General features: G+C 49.2%; 1 protein-coding gene across 1 annotated transcript in view; it reads right to left on the reverse strand.

Annotated features, from left to right (window-relative positions):
• Positions 1 to 13,018: 13,018 nt before the first annotated feature.
• The window catches only part of stox1 (storkhead box 1), a 32,717-nt gene continuing 25,276 nt past the window's right edge, over positions 13,019 to 20,459 (reverse strand). Inside the window, exons 2-3 of the mRNA XM_038773359.1 lie at positions 16,335 to 18,636; positions 13,019 to 14,057 (exon numbers count right to left, since the gene is read on the reverse strand). Coding sequence (XP_038629287.1) covers positions 13,901 to 14,057; positions 16,335 to 18,636 — 2,459 coding nt within the window. The 3' untranslated portion in view covers positions 13,019 to 13,900. The remainder of the gene's footprint in view (positions 14,058 to 16,334; positions 18,637 to 20,459) is intronic.

Genomic DNA, 20,459 nt, shown 5'->3' on the forward strand with positions numbered 1-20,459 from the left:
TTACCTTTGCTGATTTACCTCACTGCACCAAATTACCAAGTTTAAATCTCTCACTCTGTATGAGTCTCACTCCGGATGTGTCTCCTGGAAAAGTGCTCGCTTACTGTGTGCGCTCTCTGTCTGTCTTTTATACAGACCTCAGCTAACCGATGACTCAAAAAAAACCTTACCTTCAAAGAGAATAATACAATGTGCCCCTAAACAGGCCTCAACAGGCCTCAGGTGATTGACAGATAACTGCTTCTCAGCAATTAGGGTGGGGGCAGCTTCAACCAATCAGACACTAAGCTCCACACTGCACTTTTAACTGAAAAACAGCAGAATTAGATTTTCCACTTACCTTTGCTGATTTACCTCACTGCACCAAATTACCAAGTTTAAATTTCTCACTCTGTATGAGTCTCACTCCGGATGTGTCTCCTGGAAAAGTGCTCGCTTACTGTGTGCGCTCTCTGTCTGTCTTTTATACAGACCTCAGCTAACCGATGACTCAAAAAAAACCTTACCTTCAAAGAGAATAATACAATGTGCCCCTAAACAGGCCTCAACAGGCCTCAGGTGATTGACAGATAACTGCCTCTCAGCAATTAGGGTGGGGGCAGCTTCAACCAATCAGACACTAAGCTCCACACTGCACTTTTAACTGAAAAACAGCAGAATTAGATTTTCCACTTACCTTTGCTGATTTACCTCACTGCACCAAATTACCAAGTTTAAATCTCTCACTCTGTATGAGTCTCACTCCGGATGTGTCTCCTGGAAAAGTGCTCGCTTACTGTGTGCGCTCTCTGTCTGTCTTTTATACAGACCTCAGCTAACCGATGACTCAAAAAAAACCTTACCTTCAAAGAGAATAATACAATGTGCCCCTAAACAGGCCTCAACAGGCCTCAGGTGATTGACAGATAACTGCCTCTCAGCAATTAGGGTGGGGGCAGCTTCAACCAATCAGACACTAAGCTCCACACTGCACTTTTAACTGAAAAACAGCAGAATTAGATTTTCCACTTACCTTTGCTGATTTACCTCACTGCACCAAATTACCAAGTTTAAATCTCTCACTCTGTATGAGTCTCACTCCGGATGTGTCTCCTGGAAAAATGGGGCCAGTGGAGGAGGCATGTAGGGGAGATGGGGGCATCTGTCTGGGCGCCAATCTGCGACAACCGTCGGTTTTCCCCCGGCAGTATGGATGGGGGGTTCCGAGTATGGCGGCGAGCGGGGGCGGGAAGGGTGGGTGATATGTTCCTGGAAGGGAGCTTCGCGAGTTTGAGGAGCTTGGAGGAGAAATTTGGGTTGGTAAGGGGAAATTTTAGATACCTACAGTTGCGGGACTTTATTCATAGACAGGTCCCACGCCTCCCGCCAATGGGGATCCTTGACAGAATAGTCTCTAGGAGGGAAGAAGGGGAGGGCAGAGTCTCGGGTATATATAAGGTGCTCATGAGGGAGGAAGGGTCCCAGACAGAGGAACTGAAACTTAAATGGGAGGAGGAGCTAGGTGGGGAAATGGAGGATGGGCTGTGGGCAGAGACCCTGAGTAGGGTAAATTCGACCGTGACATGGGCTAGGCTCGGGCTGATCCAATTTAAGGTCGTTCACCGGGCCCATATGACGGTGGCTCGGATGAGCAAATTTTTCGGGATAGAGGACAAATGCGCTAGGTGCGTGGGAGGACCAGCGAACCATGTGCACATGTTTTGGGCATGCCCTGAGCTGAGGGGGTACTGGGAGGGATTTGCGGGGGTCATGTCCCAGGTGCTAAAAACAAGGGTGGTGATGAGTCCAGGAGTGGCAATTTTTGGGGTTTCGGAAGACCCGGGCGTCCAGGGGGAGAAAGAGGCCGATGTTTTGGCCTTTGCTTCCCTGATAGCCCGGCGACGAATATTATTGGCGTGGAGGGACTCAAAGCCCCCAAAGACTGAGTGGTGGCTTGCGAACATGTCGAGTTTCCTGGGGATGGAAAAATTTAAGTTCGCCTTGAGGGGATCTGTGCAGGGGTTCACCCGGAGGTGGCAACCATTTATTGACTTCTTTGCGGGAGAGTGAGCGTTAGCAGGGGGGTGGGGGGGAGGGGGGGGGGGGGGGAGGGGGGGGGGGGAGGGGTAGAGTAGAGTAGGAGGGAAAATATGGCGGGTAGTACCGGTGGGGGGGAGCGGGCTTGTGCAATATGTTGCGATGGAAGTATTGAAAGTACGTGGATGTTTGCACATTTTTGCCTTTTTTGCTTTCTTTCTGATGATGTCTGTAACTGTTTATAAAGCCAAAAACTACCTCAATAAAATTGTTTATTAAAAAAAAAATATTCACTCGTCTCGATTTAATTTGTACCCCAAGAAAGACTCAAAAACACCCAAAGCAGCTCCAGTATTTCCCCTATTGACACACTCGGTTCCGACATGTGTAATAACAAGTCATCGGCATATAAGGACACCCTATGCTCATTGTGAATGACTATAATTTAGTGGCCATTACTGAAACATGGTTAAAGGATGGTCACGAGTGGGAGTTAAATATCCGAGGGTACCAAACTATTCGGAAGGACAGAGTGGATGGTAAAGGAGGTGGCTGTTATTTAAGGATGACATCCGGGCAATAGTAAGGGATGATATTGGTGCTATGGAGGGTAAGGTTGAATCCATTTGGGTGGAAATCAGGAATAGTAAGGCGAAAAAGTCACTGATAGGAGTAGTCTACAGGCCACCAAATAATAACATTATGGTGGGGCAGGCAATAAACAAAGAAATAACTGATTTATGTAGAAATGGTACAGCAGTTATCATGGAGGATTTTAATCTACATGTCGATTCGTTTAACCAAGTCGGTCAAGGCAGCCTTGAGGAGGAGTTTATAGAATGTATTCGCGATAGTTTCCTAGAACAGTATGTAATGGAACCTACGAGGGAACAAGTGGTCCTAGATCTGGTCCTGTGTAATGAGACAGGATTGATTAATGATCTCATAGAGAGGGATCCTCTCGAAAGGAGCGCTCAAAATATGGTGGAATTTAAAATACAGATGGAGGATGAGAAGGTAAAATCAAACACTAGTGTTTTGTGCTTAAACAAAGGAGATGAGAGAAGAACTAGCTAAGGTAGACTGGGAACAAAGACTTTATGGTGAAACAGTTGAGGGGCAGTGGAGAACCTTCCAAGCAATTTTTCACAGTGCTCAGCAAAGGTTTATAGCAACAAAAAGGAAGGACAGTAGAGGGAAAATCAACCGTGGATATCTGAAGAAATAAGGGAGAGTATCAAATTGAAGGAAAAAGCATACAAAGTGGCAAAGATTTGTGGGAAACTAGAGGACTGGGAAATCTTTAGGGGGCAACAGAAAGCTACTAAAAGAGCTATAAAGAAGAGTAAGATAGATTGCGAGAGTAGACTTGCTCAGAATATAAAAACAGATAGTAAAAGTTTCTACAAATATATAAAACAAAAAAGAGTGGCTAAGGTAAATATTGGTCCTTTAGAGGGGATGAGAAGGGAGTTTTAATAATGGGAGATGAGGAAATGGCTGAGGAACTGAACAGGTTTTTTGGGACGGCCTTCACAGCGGAAGACACAAATAACATGCCAGTGACTGATAGAAATGAGGCTATGACAGCTGAGGCCCTTGAGATGATTGTTATCACTAAGGAGATAGTGATGGGCAAGCTAATGGGGCTAAAGGTAGACAAGCCTCCTGGCCCTGATGGAATGCATCCCAGAGTGCTAAAAGAGATGGCTTGGGAAATTGCAAATGCACTAGCGATAATTTACCAAAATTCACTAGACTCTGGGGTGGTCCCGGTGGATTGGAAATTAGCAAACATGACACCACTGTTTAAAAAAGGTGGGCAGAAAGCGGGTAATTCTAGGCCAGTGAAGATGCTGGAATCTATCATCAAGGAAGAAATAGCAAGGCATCTGGATGGAAATTGTCCCATTGGGCAGACGCAGCATGGGTTCATAAAGGGAAGGTCGTGCCTAACTAATTTAGTGGAATTTTTTGAGGACATTACTAGTGCGGTAGATAATGGGGAGCCAATGGATGTGGTATATCTGGATTTCCAGAAAGCCTTTGACAAGGTGCCACACAAAAGGTTGCTGCATGAGATAAAGATGCATGGCATTAAGGGTAAAGTAGTAGCATTGGTTAATTAATAGAAAGCAAAGAGTGGGGATTAATGGGTGTTTCTCTGGTTGGCAATCAGTAGCTAGTGGTGTCCCTCAGGGCCCACAATTGTTCACAATTTACCTAGATGATTTGGAGTTGGGGACCAAGGGCAATGTGTCCAAGTTTGCTGACGACATTAAGATGAGTGGTAAAGCAAAAAGTGCGGAGGATACTGGAAGTCTGCAGAGGGATTTGGATAGGTTAAGTGAATGGGCTAGGGTCTGGCAGATGGAATACAATGTTGACAAATGTGAGGTTATTCATTTTGGTAGGAATAACAGCAAAAGGGAGTATTATTTAAATGATAAAATATTAAAACATGCTGCTATGCAGAGACACCTGGGTGTGCCAGTGCATGAGTCGCAAAATGTTGGTTTACAGGTGCAACAGATGAATAAGAAGGCAAATGGAATTTTGTCCTCCATTGCTAGAGGGTTGGAGTTTAAGACTCGGGAGGTTATGCTGCAATTGTATACGGTGTTAGTGAGGCCACACCTGGAGTATTGTGTCCAGTTATCGTCTCCTTACCTGAGAAAGGACGTACTGGTGCTGGAGGGTGTGCAGTGGAGATTCACTCGGTTAATCCGAGAGATGAAGGGGTTGGATTATGAGGAGAGGTTGAGTAGACTGGGACTGTACTCGTTGGAATTTAGAAGGATGAGGGGGGATCTTATAGAAACATATAAAATTATCAAGGGAATAGATAGGATAGATGCAGACAGGTTGTTCCCACTGCTGGTGAAAGCAGAACCATACCCCCGAACAGCTTAATGCGTTGGCCAATGGCTCAATCGTGAGTGCAAGCAGCAGGTGGGACATAGGACACCCCTGCCTAGTCCCACGGTGGAGAGAAAAGTATGCCAAGCTGATGTTATTTGTGTGGACACTCACCCTTGGCTCCTTATACAGTAGCTTTACCCAATCCACAAATCTTGTTCCAATCCCAAACCGCTCCAGAACTGTCATCAAGTACCCTATTCGGAAAGGAGATACAAGTCTGAGAACCCACAAGTGCAGACTCAAAAACAGCTTCATCCCCACTGTTTTTTTTATAAATGTTTTTTATTGGGTTTTTGAACAAAGTATATTTACTGTTATGTACACAGGATAAGAGACATATATACATATATATATATTCACATATATAGAAGAGAAGGGCACACCCAAACATACCAAAGAAAAGAAAATAGTAAATAATAAAAAAAAATACAATAAAAAATAAAATAGAATAACTGGTAGGGTATTGTGCACCAGCTCAACAGCAGGAACTCTGTATACCTGGCAAAATTATTTACAACACATGAGTGGGAGACTGTTGGTGGAGTTGGGGGGGGGGGGGGGGGGCGGGGGGAAGAGACTGGGGAGATAAATATACATTTGGGTGCCGGAGAAACAATTACAGTGGGCAATACTCGAATGGGTTTGGTGTTGTCACTTGCTTCTCCCGGTCGGATCTTGCTGCCGTCTCGCGCTCACCTCCGCTTCTGCCGTTCCTCCCGTCTTTCGTGTTTATTCTCCTCGTTCCCTGCTCCTGGAGATGCCATGTTCGTTATTGTATCCAATGCCTTCCTTCCGGCTCTCATTTCCCTGCCTCCCCCCCCCCCCCCCCCCACCTCCCTGGTTCTCCTCTCTTGTTCCCTGTCTCTTCCCTCCCGCCCCTCCTGTGATTCGCCTTTCTTTCCTCTTAGGTTTAGCTGTCTATCTCTCCCTCTCATGCTTTGGTGACTTTCCCCTGATTCTTGGCTACCTGGTTACTCTTCCGCTTGTTCGTTGGACACAAACAGGTCCCGGAACAATTGTGTGAATGGCTCCCACGTTCTGTGGAAGCCGTCGTCTGACCCTTGGAAGGCAAATTTGATTTTCTCCATTTGGAGAGATTCTGAGAGGTCGGACAGCCAGTCTGCAGCTTTCGGTGGTGCTGCTGACCGCCAGCCGAACAGGATTCTACGGCGGGCGATCAGGGAGGCAAAGGCAAGGGCGTCCGCCCTCCTCCCCAGGAATAGATCTGGCTGGTCCAAAACCCCGAAGACCGACACTTTCGGGCATGGCTCCACCCTCATCCCCACCACTTTGGACATTGCCTCGAAGAAGGCTGTCCAGTACCCCGCAAGTCTGGGGCAAGACCAGAACATGTGGGCGTGGCTGGCCGGGCCTCCTTGGCACCATTCACATCTATCCTCCACCTCCGGGAAGAACCTACTCATACGGGTTCTTGTTAAGTGTGCTCTATGTGAAAAAATGAAAAATGAAACGAAAATCGCTTATTGTCACGAGTAGGCTTCAATGAAGTTACTGTGAAAAGCTTGTAGCTGCATCAGGCTGAGCTTTGCGCACAGGGAGGTGGAGTTGACCCGATGCAGTGCTTCGCTTCAGAGTCCCCACCCTATCTCAATCCCCAGGTCCTCCTCCCATTTCTTTCTTGTTGCGTCCAGTACGGTGTCGGCCCTTTCTATCAGTCGGTCATACAGGTCACTATAGTTTCCTTTATCTAGTATGTTTGCGTCCAGTAGTTCTTCCAGCAGTGTCTGTCATGGCGGTTGTGGGTACGTCCTTGTCTCCTTTCATAGGAAGTTTTTGAGCTGTACATACCTTAGCTCGTTCCCCTGGCTAGCTGGAATTTCTCTGTCAGTTCGTCCAGTGTTGCGATCCTGCCGCCCATGTATAGGCCCCTGACTGCCAGTGTCCCTCCATCCTGCCCCCACCTTTTGAAGGTGGCGTCAGTCAGTGCTGGTGTGAACCTATGGTTGTTGCAGGTGGGAGGTTTGTCCAACATTTTGGTCAGGCCAAATTGTTGCCGTAGTTGGTTCCAACTTGCAGGATGGCTATCACCACCGGGCTGCTGGAGCGTTTTTTGGGTGGGGATGGGAGTGCTGCCGTGGTGACGGCCCGGAGGGAGGTCCCCATGCAGGAGGCCTCTTCCGCGCGCACCCACTCAGCTTCTGGTTCCTTGATTGGAATGGATCTAAGTAGGAAGAGGTACCTGGGCAGTATGTTCATTTTGATCATCTGGACTCTCCCCGCGAGGGAGAGCGGGAGTGTGTTCCATCGTTGCAGGTCCATTTTTACTTCCTCCGTCTGGTGAGGTTCCATTTGTGGATCCCTTTCCAGTCATGGGCTATTTGGATCCCCAGATAGCGGAATTTGTGTCGGGCTTGTTTAAATGGCAGTCCCGTTAGTGCTGCCCCCCTTACTTGTGGGTGTACTGGGAAGATCTCGCTTTTGCTCATGTTGAGTTTGTAGCCCGAGAAGGCGCCAAACTCTTTCAGGTTTGCGATGATTCCGTCCATGCTGCTCTGTTGGTCCGAAATGTAAAGGAGCAGGTCTTAGAATTTTTTTTTTTAACAGTGCAGGAGGCCATTCAGCCCATCGAGTTCGCACCGGCTCTTGGAAAGAGCACCCTACCCAAGGTCAACAACTCCACCCTATCCCTATAACCCAGCAACCCCACCCAACACTAAGGGCAATTTTGGACACTAAGGGCAATTTATCATGGCCAATCCACCTAGCCTGCACATCTTTGGACTGTGGGAGGAAACCGGAGCACCTGGAGGAAACTCATGCACACACGGGGAGGATTTGCAGACTCCGCACAGACAGTGACCCAAGCCGGAATCGAACCTGGGACCCTGGAGCTGAGAAGCGATTGTGCTATCCACAATGCTACCGTGCTGACCAGGTAATCTGCATAGAGTGAGACTCTGTGCTCTCTGCCTCCCCTTCGGATCCCCCTCCAGCTTTTTGCTGCTCTGAGTGGTTCGATCACTAGAGCGAACAGCAGCGGGGACAGTGGGCATCCTTGTCTGGTGCCCCTGCGCGGCTGGAAGTATTGGGAGTTGGTATTGTTGGTCCATACGCTCTCCATGGGAGCGTTGTATAGGTGTTTTACCCAGGAGGTGAACCCTGTTCCATGCCCGAACCACTCCAGTACCTCTATGAGGTATTTCCATTCAACTCTGTCAAAGGCCTTTTCTGCGTCTAGGGAGACGATCACCTCTGGTGTTCTCTCCCCGGAGGGAGTCATTATCACGTTCAGCAGGCGCCTGATGTTCGAGGTAAGCTGTCTACCTTCAACAAAGCCTGTCTGGTCCTCTGTAACCACCTCACGTACACAGTCTTCTAGCCTTTTGGCTAGGATTTTGGCCAGTATTTTGGCATCCGCGTTCAGCAGTGAGATGGGTCTGTATGACCCACATGAAATGAAATGAAATGAAAATCGCTTATTGTCACAAGTAGGCTTCAATGAAGTTACTGTGAAAAGCCCCTAGTCACCACATTCCAGCGCCTGTCCGGGGAGGCTGGTACGGGAATCGAACCGTGCTGCTGGCCTGCTTTCAAAGCCAGCGATTTAGCTCATTCCATTGGGTCTTTGTCTTTCTTAGGTATCAGCGAGATTAAGGCCTGTGCTATCGTGGGTGGCAGTGTGCCCCTAGCTAGCGAGTCTGTGAACATCTCCCGCAGGTGCGGGGCCAGTGCGGTCACAAATTCTTTGTAGAGGTCCACCGGGAAACGGTCTGGTCCCGGCGCCTTCCCCGCCTGCATGGAGCTAATGCTGTCCATGATCTCTCCCAGTGCTAGTGGTGCTTCCAAGCCCCGTTTTCTGCCCTCCCCCACGACTGGAATGTCCAGTCCATCAAGGAACCGTTTGATCCCGGACTCCCCCATTGGGGGCTCTGAGGTGTACAGCTCTTGGTAGAAGGCCTTGAAGGTTTTGTTGATCTTTTCTGGTTCTGTTTCTAATGTGCCTCTGGTATACCTGATTTGTGCAATTTCTCTGGTGGCTGCCTGCTTTCTCAGCTGGTGTGCCAACAGGCGGCTGGCTTTGTCTCCGTGTTCATATCGGGTCCCACGTGCCTGGCGGAGTTGGTGCACTGCTTTCCTGGTGGAGAGCAGGTTCCTTTGTAGCTCTTTGTTCCTTTGTAGCTCTTTCCTCTCCGCCAGGAGCTCTATGGTCAGGGCCTCGGAGTATTTACGGTCTTCCTCCAGTATGGAGTCGACCAGCTTCTGCCTAGCCGCCCTCTCCTCCCTATCTCTTCGCGCTTTGAAAGTGATGATTTCCCCTCTTCCGCCTTTAGCGCTTCCCAGAACGTGGAGGGTGAGACCTCCCCGTTCTGGTTGTTCCCTGTGTACTCTGCTATGGCCTGCAATATCCTTTCGTTGAAGGCCTTGTCAGCTAGTAGGGCAACGTCCAACCTCCATGTGGGGCGTTGGGCCCTGCCCGTCTCCAGCCTCACGTCCAGGTAGTGTGGACTGATATCACAATTGCGGAGTATTCCACTTTGTCTATCCCCGGAAGCACCGTTTTCCCCACCACAAAGAAGTCAATTCTGGTGTATACGTTGTGAACTGGGGAGAAGAATTCCTTCTCCCCTGAGTGGGTGAACCTCCAGGGGTTCACCACTCCCATCGGTTCCATAAAGTGACTGATTTCCCTTGCTATGCTTGAGGTTTCCCCCGTTTTGAGGTTTGATCTGTCTGTCTTTGGATCCTGTACACAGTTGAAGTCCCCCCCCCCCCCCCCCCCCCCCCCCATGATTAGTCGATGCGTCGCTATGTCTGGGATTTCTGCCATGGTCTTCTTGATGAAGCTCGTGTCATCCCAGTTGGGTGCGCACACGTTAACTAGTGCTACCGGTGCCCCATCCAGGGCCCCGCTGACCATGACGTACCGTTCCCCCGGGTCCGTAACCATCTTTGTCACCCTAAACATCGTCCTCTTGCCGATCAGTATCGCGACCCCCCTAGCCCTTGTCCCATAGCAGGAATGGTAGGTTTGTCCCACCCAGCCCTTTCTTACCCGCAGTTGGTCCTGCTCTCTCAGGTGTGTCTCTTGGAGGAAGACTATGTCGGCCCTCATGTTTCTGAGGTGGCTGAGGACTCTGGATCTCTTCACTGGGCCATTAAGTCCCCTTACGTTCCAGGTGACTTCTGGTGGGGGGCTTCTGCTCCCTCGTTCCTGTGGGATTAACCATACTTACCTGGTGGACGCGCCCCTGCCCTCCGGGGTTTCCCTTTGTTAGGGGGCCGTCCAGGATGGCCGCTGTCAGTGGTCTTTCCATGCGGTCGGGTCCCTGCGCTCCGGGGTTTCCCTTTGTCCCGGGGGCACCCGACATGGCCGCCCACTGTGCATCCGCCACGCGGGTAGTCCCCTGCACTCTGGGGTCTCCTTTCACCCATTGACTGTACTGGGTGGATGCTTGCAGCGATTCCTTGTTTCGAGCCCTTGGTTGTGGCATTTTGTAGCCCTGTTCCTTTTCTTGCCTTGTTTGTCCCCCCTCTCCGGTCTCTCCCTTTTCCCCCCTCTCCCGTATACCCCTCCTTTGTCCCTCTTTCCTCTGTTCCTATCCCCGTTTGCTCTCCAGCCTCTGTTGAGTGGTATCCCCACCCCCTGCCTGGTACCTTCCCCCCTGTTGGGGCGCTCCGCGGCCCTGCTTTGTTGCATGACCCCGGCGCTAGCTTTCCTGCTCGTACGGTGGCCCCCCTCTCGGTAGTTACTGTCTCGCTTCTCCCTTGCCTGACCTCTATGGTTTTATGCCCGCTCTTCCCCTATCCTACCCTGCACTCCTCTTGCTTGCTCTCCCTTCTCCGCTACTCTCGTTCCCTCGTGCTGGGGCCTGGTCTCCCACCTGAAGTGGTCCCTTGGGCAGTGGTTTGTTCATTGTTCAGGCTGCGCTTGCCGTGGCGGGGACAGGGGGGCCTGGCGTTGCCTCACCCCTCCCCTCCCCCCCTTCGGCATGTTGTTGCCAGGGGCCCCTCGTTTCTATTCTCGCTGCTGGTTTTCCAGCCCGTGTTCCTCAACAAACTTGTTTGCTTCGGCGGGGGCTGTAAAGAAGTATTCTCTTTCTTGGTATGTGACCCAGAGTTTCGCTGGGTACAGCAACCAAAACGCATGTTGCTCTTGTGAAGAGCTGCTTTTGCTCTATTGAACTCGGCCCGTCACCTGGCTCGGTCTGCCCCAATGTCAAAGAACAAAGAAAATTACAGCACAGGAACAGGCCCTTCGGCCCTCCCAGCCTGCACCGATCCAGATCCTTTATCAAAACCTGTGTCCTATTTTCCAAGGTCTACTTCCCTCTGTTCCCGCCCGTTCATATACCTGTCTAGATGCCTCTTAAATGATGCTATCGTGCCCGCCTCTACCACCTCCGCTGGTAAAGCATTCCAGGCACCCACCATCCTCTGCGTAAAAAACTTTCCACGCATATCTCCCCCTCTCACCTTGAAATCGTGACCCCTTGTAACTGACACCCCCACTCTTGGGAAAAGCTTGATGCTATCCACCCTGTCCATACCTCTCATAATTTTGTAGACCTCAATCAGGTCCCCCCTCAACCTCCGTCTTTCAACGAAAACAATCCTAATCTACTCAACCTTTCTTCATAGCTAGGTGCTCCATACCAGGCAACATCCTGATGAACCTCCTCTGCACCCTCTCCAAAGCATCCACATCCTTCTGGTAATGTGGCGAACAGAACTGCACGCAGTATTCCAAATGTGGCTGAACCAAAGTCCTATACAACTGTAACATGACCTGCCAACTCTTGTACTCAATACCCAGTCCGATGAAGGCAAGCATGCTGTATGCCTTCTTGACCACTCTATCAACCTGCGTTGCCACCTTCAGGGTACAATGGACCTGAACTCCCAGACCTCTCTGTACATCAATTTTCCCCAAGACCCTTCCATTGACCATATATTCCGCTCTTGAATTTGTTCTTCCAAAATGCATCACCTCGCATTTGCCTGGATTGAACTCCATCTGCCATTTCTCTGCCCAACTCTCCAATCTATCTATATTTTGTTGTATTCTCTGACAGTCCTCCTCGCTATCTGCAACTCCACCAATCTTAGTATCATCTGCAAACTTGGTAATCAGACCACCTATACCTTCCTCCAGGTCATTTATGTAGATCACAAACAGAAGTGGTCCGAGCACGGATCCCTGTGGAACACCACTAGTCACCCTTCTCCATTTTGAGACACTCCCTTCCACCACTACTCTCTGTCTCCTGTTGCCCAGCCAGTTCTTTATCCATCGAGCTAGTACACCCTGAACCCCATATGACTCGTAATGGAGTGTCCTTCCCATTTGCAGGTTCTATTTTTCCTGGCCCAGCGCAGGATTGTTTCCCTATCCTGGTACCCGTGCAGTTTAGCTATGACTGATCTCGGGTGGTCTCCTGCCTTGGGCTTCGGGCGCAGCGACCGGTGTGCTCTGTCCATTTCTGGTGGGTTGGGAAAGGTTTCCCTCCCCACTAAGTAACCCAGCATCTCGGCCACATATGTCGTTGGGTTTCTACCCTCGATCCCCTCTGGTCGGCCCACTATCCTGACATTTTGCCTTCTCGAGTGGTTTTCCTGGTCACCAGTCCACTGTGTTGTGCCCCTCCAGGGCCGTGCTCCGGTTACTCATGTCAGTCGCTGCTTTCTCCAGCTCCTTAATGGTCGCCTCTTGGGCTTTCAGTTTCTCCTCCGCTCTGCCCAGGGCGAGCTGCACCTCTTGTCAGGGCCTTGGCCATTGCTGCCTGCACTGCGGCCTCTATGTCTGCCCTAGCCTCTGCCTTGTTTACCTGCTGATGTTCCCTCAGCGCCTCGGCAAAGGCTGCCTTCCAGTTACAGTTCCCCCCTGACTCCAGGGGAGAATGCACCTGTTTGCCCAGTTCTTTTTGATGCCGCGATACTTCCGTTCCGCCGCTTCGTGCACCGATTAGCTTGTCTGAACTGGCTCGCCCATTGCCCCTTCTGCCTTTGGTGCCCCTTCTCACTCTGCTTTGGCTCCCTTCTGGCATTTTTTTCCCCCCCTTCCCTTTCTTTTTTCCCTTTATCTTTCCCTCCCCCTTTTTCTTTGTTTGTTTGTTTCTTCCCTTTTTCTTTTCCCCTCCCTTCTCTCCTTTACCACTTTATTTTTCCTCTTTTATAAAATTATTTTCAGGAGAACTTGTTATGGGTGAGAAAAAAAAGTACAAAAATATTTTTTTTTCCCCCACCTCTCTTTAAAAGTTTTGGTTTTGCAAAAGTTTTTTTCTCCTTTCTTTTCCCTCACTCACCCAGGGTCGAGAGAGAGAGAGAGAGAGAGAGAGGCTTCTGGTTGGGAGTCCAAGCCGCTAATGATATTGAAATCCATGCAAATGACTGTTTGGTATGGATCCGCCGACACAGGGTGCAAACATTGATTTCGCCACCAGCAAAGAACCAGAGCATGGCATCAAAATTGGCATTGGGCGCAAACCTTAATTTTTGGATAACCTACGATTCACCGCCCGATCACAATTCATCTTTCCGGCGTCGCAAAGCAGAGAAATCAGGCCATAAATTCAAATCCCATAATAGCAATTGTGCAGCTTAATTTCTGTTAATTCAATAAAATCTGGAATAAAAAGCTAGAATCTGAAATGGTGAGCATGAAAATATTGGATTGTCACAAAAACCTATTTGCTTCATTAATATCCTTCCCCAGTCTGGCCTGTAAGGGATTTCATACACATGCCCTCAAATGGCTCAGCCATTTGTATTACCAAAACTGGTACACAGGGACAATTAAAGATGGGCAATAAATGCTGGTCTTACCGGAAATACATACATCCTAGGAACAAGAAAAAAAAAATGAATTGTCCTCAAATGGGAACAATTCAAAGGCCACAAGTATACAATATTTTTTATAAAAGCTGTGATATCCATGACTCATTCACAATTTAGAACACACAAAAAAACTTTACATTCCTAGGCCAGAGGACACAGCCATTAATCAAACATTCATCACTGGGGTGAGCTGCAGCAAGGGATATTGGGATAAGAGCCCACTCCGCTCAGTGCTGTTCAGGGTTCCATAACTCTGCATCAAGCCCCGTCGCTTCAAGCTGTCCAAACCAATTGAGTTGCTTGATGCCAAACTCACTCGGGTCCTAGAAAAGAAGTCCACATTAAAGATTGATCCTTTCTGTCGCTGTCATATCTTGTCTGTTCCAGCTCTTTCAAAGAGCTATCCAATTAGTCCTCTCTAATTAGCTCTAATTAGTCCATCTAATTAGTCCTACTCCCATATTCTTCCCTCCCGGCCCTGAACGTTTTTACATCTCCAATTCTCTTTTGAAAATTAGAATTGAATTTGCTTCCATCATCCTTTCAGGCAGTGAATTCCAGGAATAAGAAGCTAGTTTCAGTAATGGTGAACCTGTATCAACTGCCAAAACCAATCTGGTTCATTCATGTCCCTTAGGGAAGGAAATCTGCCACTCATATTTATTCTTAACTATATGCAACAGCCTGGGCATGTCCCTCTCACCCTGGGGCTTCTACTTACCTGTACGTCCTTGGTGGGTTCCCTCCGCCTGGTCCCTATTTTTAAAAGCCTGTTGTAAACCTCGCTGATGTTGCGAGGAGATCCCAATGTGGAGGAACATACCTTGGGAAGCTCTTTAGTAATATTATCATTTATTTAAATGAGGTTCCCAACCTTTCTGGGCAGACCTCATTACATTACTGCCAGAGGGTGTGGCAAGTCTGAAAACGAGATCTCATCGGCGAGATTCTTGTATTCTGACTCTTGTGGGATTTTGTGCCCATGTCGCCATTGGTCGTGGCAAATGCAGGCACAAAATCCCAACCTATATATCTCGGACTGCTGGTGGACCTACACTTTTTTTGTTCCTCTGTTCAACTCACCTGGTTTAATTTAATGATCTTTCTAGCATATCATCCCAAGCACAGTGGTGACTTTCTTTTACCAATATTTCTTCCACTTTTTATCCTCCTCTACATCCTGCCTGAAAATCTTGAGTGCTGAGCTGCCATTCCTGTTATAGCAATATGATATTTTCAAGTTTCTATCTTGCTCCACTTCATTCCCTAAAACTAGATCCAACACTGTTTCTTCCACATTAAGCAGGAACACACCGATCGAGAAAGTTCTCCATACGCAGAGGGGGAATTCCTTCCCTGTTTTCCTTAATACTATTACTTCCCAGTTTTTATTGGGATAATTGAACCCACATTATCATATTGGCAAAGTTATTGATGGGGGGGAGATTTTCCACCCCCATTTTCAATTGGTGGGAATGGGGCAGGATTCCCCAACTGGCTTTTACACCATTGGAATTTCCCATTCCGGTTGTCACACCCCGCCCCCCCCCACTCCCCACGGATGACATAATGGGGTTCCTGCCATTGGCATACACTGTAATAACATTAGTTGGCTTCCCCTCCCTATGCACATACATTAGATAATTCCCCCCCTTCCCCTCTCGTTGGTGTGATTTACAACAGCTTATTCGCTGGTGCCTGGGCACTGCCAGGGAGAACCCCGTGGTGGAGAGTTTCCAATGGGGAGGTCTGTGCAGGTTCGCTGTGTCCATTGGCAGGAAATTCCCTGGGGAGGGGCTGTGTGTATGGCAGGGAAGGGTTCCCTGTGTCCATGAGGGTGTGGATTACCTCAAGGGGGGCTGTGTGCGTGGGGGTGGGGAACCCTTAAAGGGGGGGGCAGTATCTGTGGGGTGGGGGATTCCCTGGGGGGGATGGTCCCTGTGTCTGTGGGGGAATTCCTGGGGGGGGGGGATATGCATGGTGTGTGGGGGGGGGGGGGGGGGGGGGGCTGCATCCCTGGGACCCTTTTGTTTAGATTGGCGTGACCTTTAAAATTCTCATGAAGACTGAAGTTGCTGGCTGAGTGGTTCATTCAGAGGTTCATGCTGTCCCACCAACATGACATTGTGGGATTCCCCTTCAGGACTTTGTTTGACAAGGTGTCAAAAATATGACCGGAAAAGTCAGCAGTGGAGCCCACAGGCTATTCCTGCCTGAGTTGACACTTAGTCAAAAGAACAGAACATTTTGCTCCTTGTGTTTCTGTAATGGGCTTGTATATTTCCTTCTCACAATTAATTGGAAAATAATTAGACTTGATTTATATAACTCCTTTCAAATCTCAGGAAGTCCCAATGTGATTTACAGCCACATTTTAGAATGTGGTCACTGTTCCAATGTCAGAAACACAGCAGCCATTATCACAGAGCAAGATCCCACAAACAACAATGTGATCACAACCAGAGAATCTGTATTTGATTATGTTGTCTGTCAGTCATGTCCCTGACTCCAGCGAGACCCTTCCAATCTCGTCCCAGTGGCATCCCTTCTGACCCTGACCCCAGTGGGACCCCTCAGTTTCAGACTCCCTGAATACTCACCGTGGTGAATCGATACCACTATCGCCAGTAATGCTGTGATTCTCCAGCACCTCCAGATGTGTGTTCTCTTCATGACTTGTTTGCAATAGTGTATTATTGTGGGAGTGAAGAAATCCCAGGTTTCGCTCCAAGTTTCTCATCAGTTGAGCTTTCCTTCTTTGATGCACAACCCAGTTTTCCTTGTTGGCATGGCTTCTGATACCTTTATTCCTCATGTTTCGAGGACTCTCTGGTCCAGAGTCAGGGCCTGTTGCATCACAGTAATCAAATATACTGTTCACCAGGAGCTCTGTGCAGAACTCCTTCCCACAGAAAGGCTTGGACTGCCCCAAACTGTTATTGTTCACTTCTACCCAGCTGGCCACTTGCTGTTCACTAAACGCACAGGTTTCAGTTTGCTGTTCCTGCAGCAGAATTTTGGTTAAAAGCCAGCTCTCATTAGACAGCACAGCTGGCACACCTTCACTACCAGGATTATTGGAACAGCCGAGGCCAGGCAGGGTTGTGGGTAACTGGTTGCACACTGTGAGCTCAGCATCATCGTTGAGGTAAAGTGAGCTGCACGCATCATCCTCATCAAGCTCTCTTTGGTACAGGGTCTGGTCCTCATCAGTAAAGGTTGCACTCTGTCCTCCTTCAGTATCTGACTGTCTGACTGCTCCACTCTCTGACTGGCAGGCTTCCACTTGGTACATTAGCTGTGTCCTGGGTGGATGTGACTGGTTCAGGAGCATCTCCACACTCCCAGAGTTCGCTGTGGTAGGGATAGCAGGATTCCAGGCCTGTTTGAGAGGCCAATCTCGCCAGATGTGAGGCACAGAATCATCCCTATAGTTGTGGCTTACTTCGTGCTCTGTCACATTGACACATTCCCCTCTCTCCTGCAGGTCAGATTTCCCTGCAGCCTGGCCAGGAGAATGTATGTGGTTTGAAATGTAGTCACCTGCAGATGAGACAGGTGTTTGGCTTTTGCTTGGGTAATCATATGTCTGACAGCTAGTGGGGATATGATGGCGTTTGTAAGTCCGGTTTTGTCTTTCTGTCTTAACAGCACAGCTTTGTGGCTGGTCTTTAGAATCTGCCTCACTTGGCCTGATATTGCAAACAGCATCGAGTTGGATCCTGTCCTTAGCCCTCTCCCTCATTGAGACTGCACCACATACCCTGGTAGAGGAGTCTCGGGACTGTGACCTCCTCCCCACCCTGTGATACCCCTCAATCCCCAGGCTATTGATCTTAGTATATTGAGCGTGATGGTGTTCGACTGAGGATACTGTGGATAAAGAATTGTTGACTTTGTTCTTGTAGAAATGTAGGGTTGGGTTGCTACTCCTGCAGGGCTGAATATTTGGCTTTTCAGGCAGCTTTTGCTCTCCCTCAGTCCTTCTGGGATTGGCCATCTCCTTCGTCCTTGGGTCACTCTTAGTTTTCAGCAGACCCTCACTCGTTTGCAGTGAACCCCTATGCTTCAGCCTCTTCTTTTCCCTGCTGGACTGTGCTCTCCGCTGCTGCTGTGGTCCAACCTTTTGCCAGCTGCTTTTAGACTGCTGCCTGTGTTTGCTGATCAGCTGTTCCATTGAGCTTGTGTTGTGATAGAGGTCAGTGTTCTCTCTGCCCAGTTTCTTCATCAGCAGAGTATGCCTGACCAAGTTTTCGACAGTGAGCCCAGGATTGATGCGTTTGATGAGTTGGTGCTCCACATCCCGGGGAATGTTGCCCAGGCTGCTCTCGTCACGAACGGGCCATTCCTCTGGTGGGAACTGAGCTGAGAAAGTCCCATACATTCTCTTGGTGCCCTCATTTTTTGTCTTGCGCCGGAATAGGCTGAGGCCAAACTTTCGGGTGTTATTTTGTTTCTCTTTAATCCTGCCTTGCTCACTCCCCTGGGGCCCAACCGATGTAGAGGTAGCCCTGTGTTGAATTGAGGGCTTGTGCTCCTTGCAGTTCCTCTGGCCTGGGATCTTTTTCATGGAGAGCCACTGCTCTGACTGCTGTTTCTCCACCTCTTGCTGACGGAAGCAGCAACAGGACTTGCAGTGAGGGGCTCCATCAGGAAGGAATTTCTCCTCCTTCACTGGCTCATCATAGTTCTTCACACTCACCAGGTATGTCACAGGAGCAAGTGTGGTGGCGTGCTCCTCACACAGCACCCATGGGTTATTCTGTTCCCCCCTGTAACCAGCAATGAAATAAGTGCGTGGAGTGACAATGAAATAGCCTTCTCCAGTGTGATAAATCTTCCTCTCCTGAATTAACGAGCCCAGAGCATTATGTAGAATTTCCTGAGATGGTGTAGCTATACCTACAACATTAAAAGCATGAATTAGGAAGACAATGTGGTACTGGGAACAGGCTGGTAAGGGGAAAAACACATAGGCCAGAAACAGAAACTGCCAAATGAGGCACTGTCTGGAATCGATACTGGCTGTCTACAAGAGCACTCAAGGCAACATAGAAACTCATTATCACTATCTGGACTTTGTGATTACCCACTCACAGTAGGTATCACATTTACTCAAAAGGACAAAGACCATGCGATGAATATGTAACTATCTTCCGGAAACAGGTAATCAACTTTTCAGCAGGACATAAGACAAACAAAGAGACCATCAGACTCCACAATGGGCTAACATCTGGTCATACAAGAGTGTATCAGGGAACAATGGATCTTTTTCTTTCATAAATTTAGAGTACCCAATTAATTTTTTACAATTAAGGGGCAATTTACCTACCCTGCACATCTTTGGGTTGTGGAGGAGATACCCACGCAAACACGGGGAGAATGTGCAAACTCCACACGGACAGTGACCCAGAACCGGAATCAAACCTGGGATCTCGGTGCATAGAACATAGAACAGTACAGCACAGAACAGGCCCTTCGGCCCTCGATGTTGTGCCGAGCAATGATCACCCTACTCAAACCCACGTATCCACCCTATACCCGTAACCCGACAACCACCCCCCCCCCCCCCCCCCCTTTAACCTTACTTTTTAGGACACTACGGGCAATTTAGCATGGCCAATCCACCTAACCCGCACATCTTTGGACTGTGGGAGGAAAACGGAGCACCCGGAGGAAACCCACGCACACACGGGGAGGACGTGCAGACTCCGCACAGACAGTGACCCAGCCGGGAACCAAACCTGGGACCCTGGAGCTGTGAAGCATTTATGCTAACCACCATGCTACCGTGCTGCCCCCTTTTTTTTTGAGCTCAGCTCGCCGGAATTCTCCATCGCAGCGTGAGATTGGGACACCATTAAAAAAAGGCAACCCGATCTGCAAGACCCCCAAAACAATCCCAGACCTCCCCCCTCCCCGCACCCACGCCGAGCAACCTCGGTCTGATCGTGCACACGCATAAAATGCCAGCTGGCACCTTGGAAGTGCCAACCTGGCATCATGCCTATGCCACCTGGGCAGTGCCAGGCTGCCACTGAGTTGGCACCACTCAGGTGCTAGGCTGTCATTACCATGGTACCCAGGTGACACCAGCAGTGCCAGGGCACCACCTGCCCAAAGGGCATGCCGTTGGGGGCCTCTGATCCCCTGGGACACCCCCACGAGTGCCACTCCATCTGGTCCCCATTTGTGAACAGTGCTAGGCTGAGATCTCAGTGCTAGGCTGAGATCTCTCAGGCAGCAGTGCTAACCACTACGCCACCTAGGGGGCAATGGATCTCAATTAAATCACCCTGGTTGAATAGGAGTATCCTGTTTATTCCCATTAATGAGTTTAAGTCTGGATGGGACAATAGAACTCCGGCCAGGTAAAGGTGTGTACGTATGACTCAGTGCTCGCAGAACCGGTATAAAAGAAGGAACATCGGAACAGATAATCAACAATAGCCTGGGTATCTCTCAGGCAAACCATCGCACATCGAGTGATTATAGCCTGGCCAGCCTCCTTCACTAAGTTCGGGTAATACCCAGAGCCCAGCTGTAAGTCTGAATCATATTTTGTGGGAGTAATACAGCATGCTTGCGTTCATCGGACGGGGTATTGAGTACAAGAGTCGGCAGGTCATGTTACAGTTGTATAGGACTTTGGTTAGGCCACACTTGGAATACTGCGTGCAGTTCTGGTCTCCACATTACCGATAGGATGTGGATGCTTTGGAGAG

Source organism: Scyliorhinus canicula, chromosome 16, assembly GCF_902713615.1.
Source record: "Scyliorhinus canicula chromosome 16, sScyCan1.1, whole genome shotgun sequence".
In the NCBI taxonomy this organism is placed as follows: domain Eukaryota; kingdom Metazoa; phylum Chordata; class Chondrichthyes; order Carcharhiniformes; family Scyliorhinidae; genus Scyliorhinus; species Scyliorhinus canicula.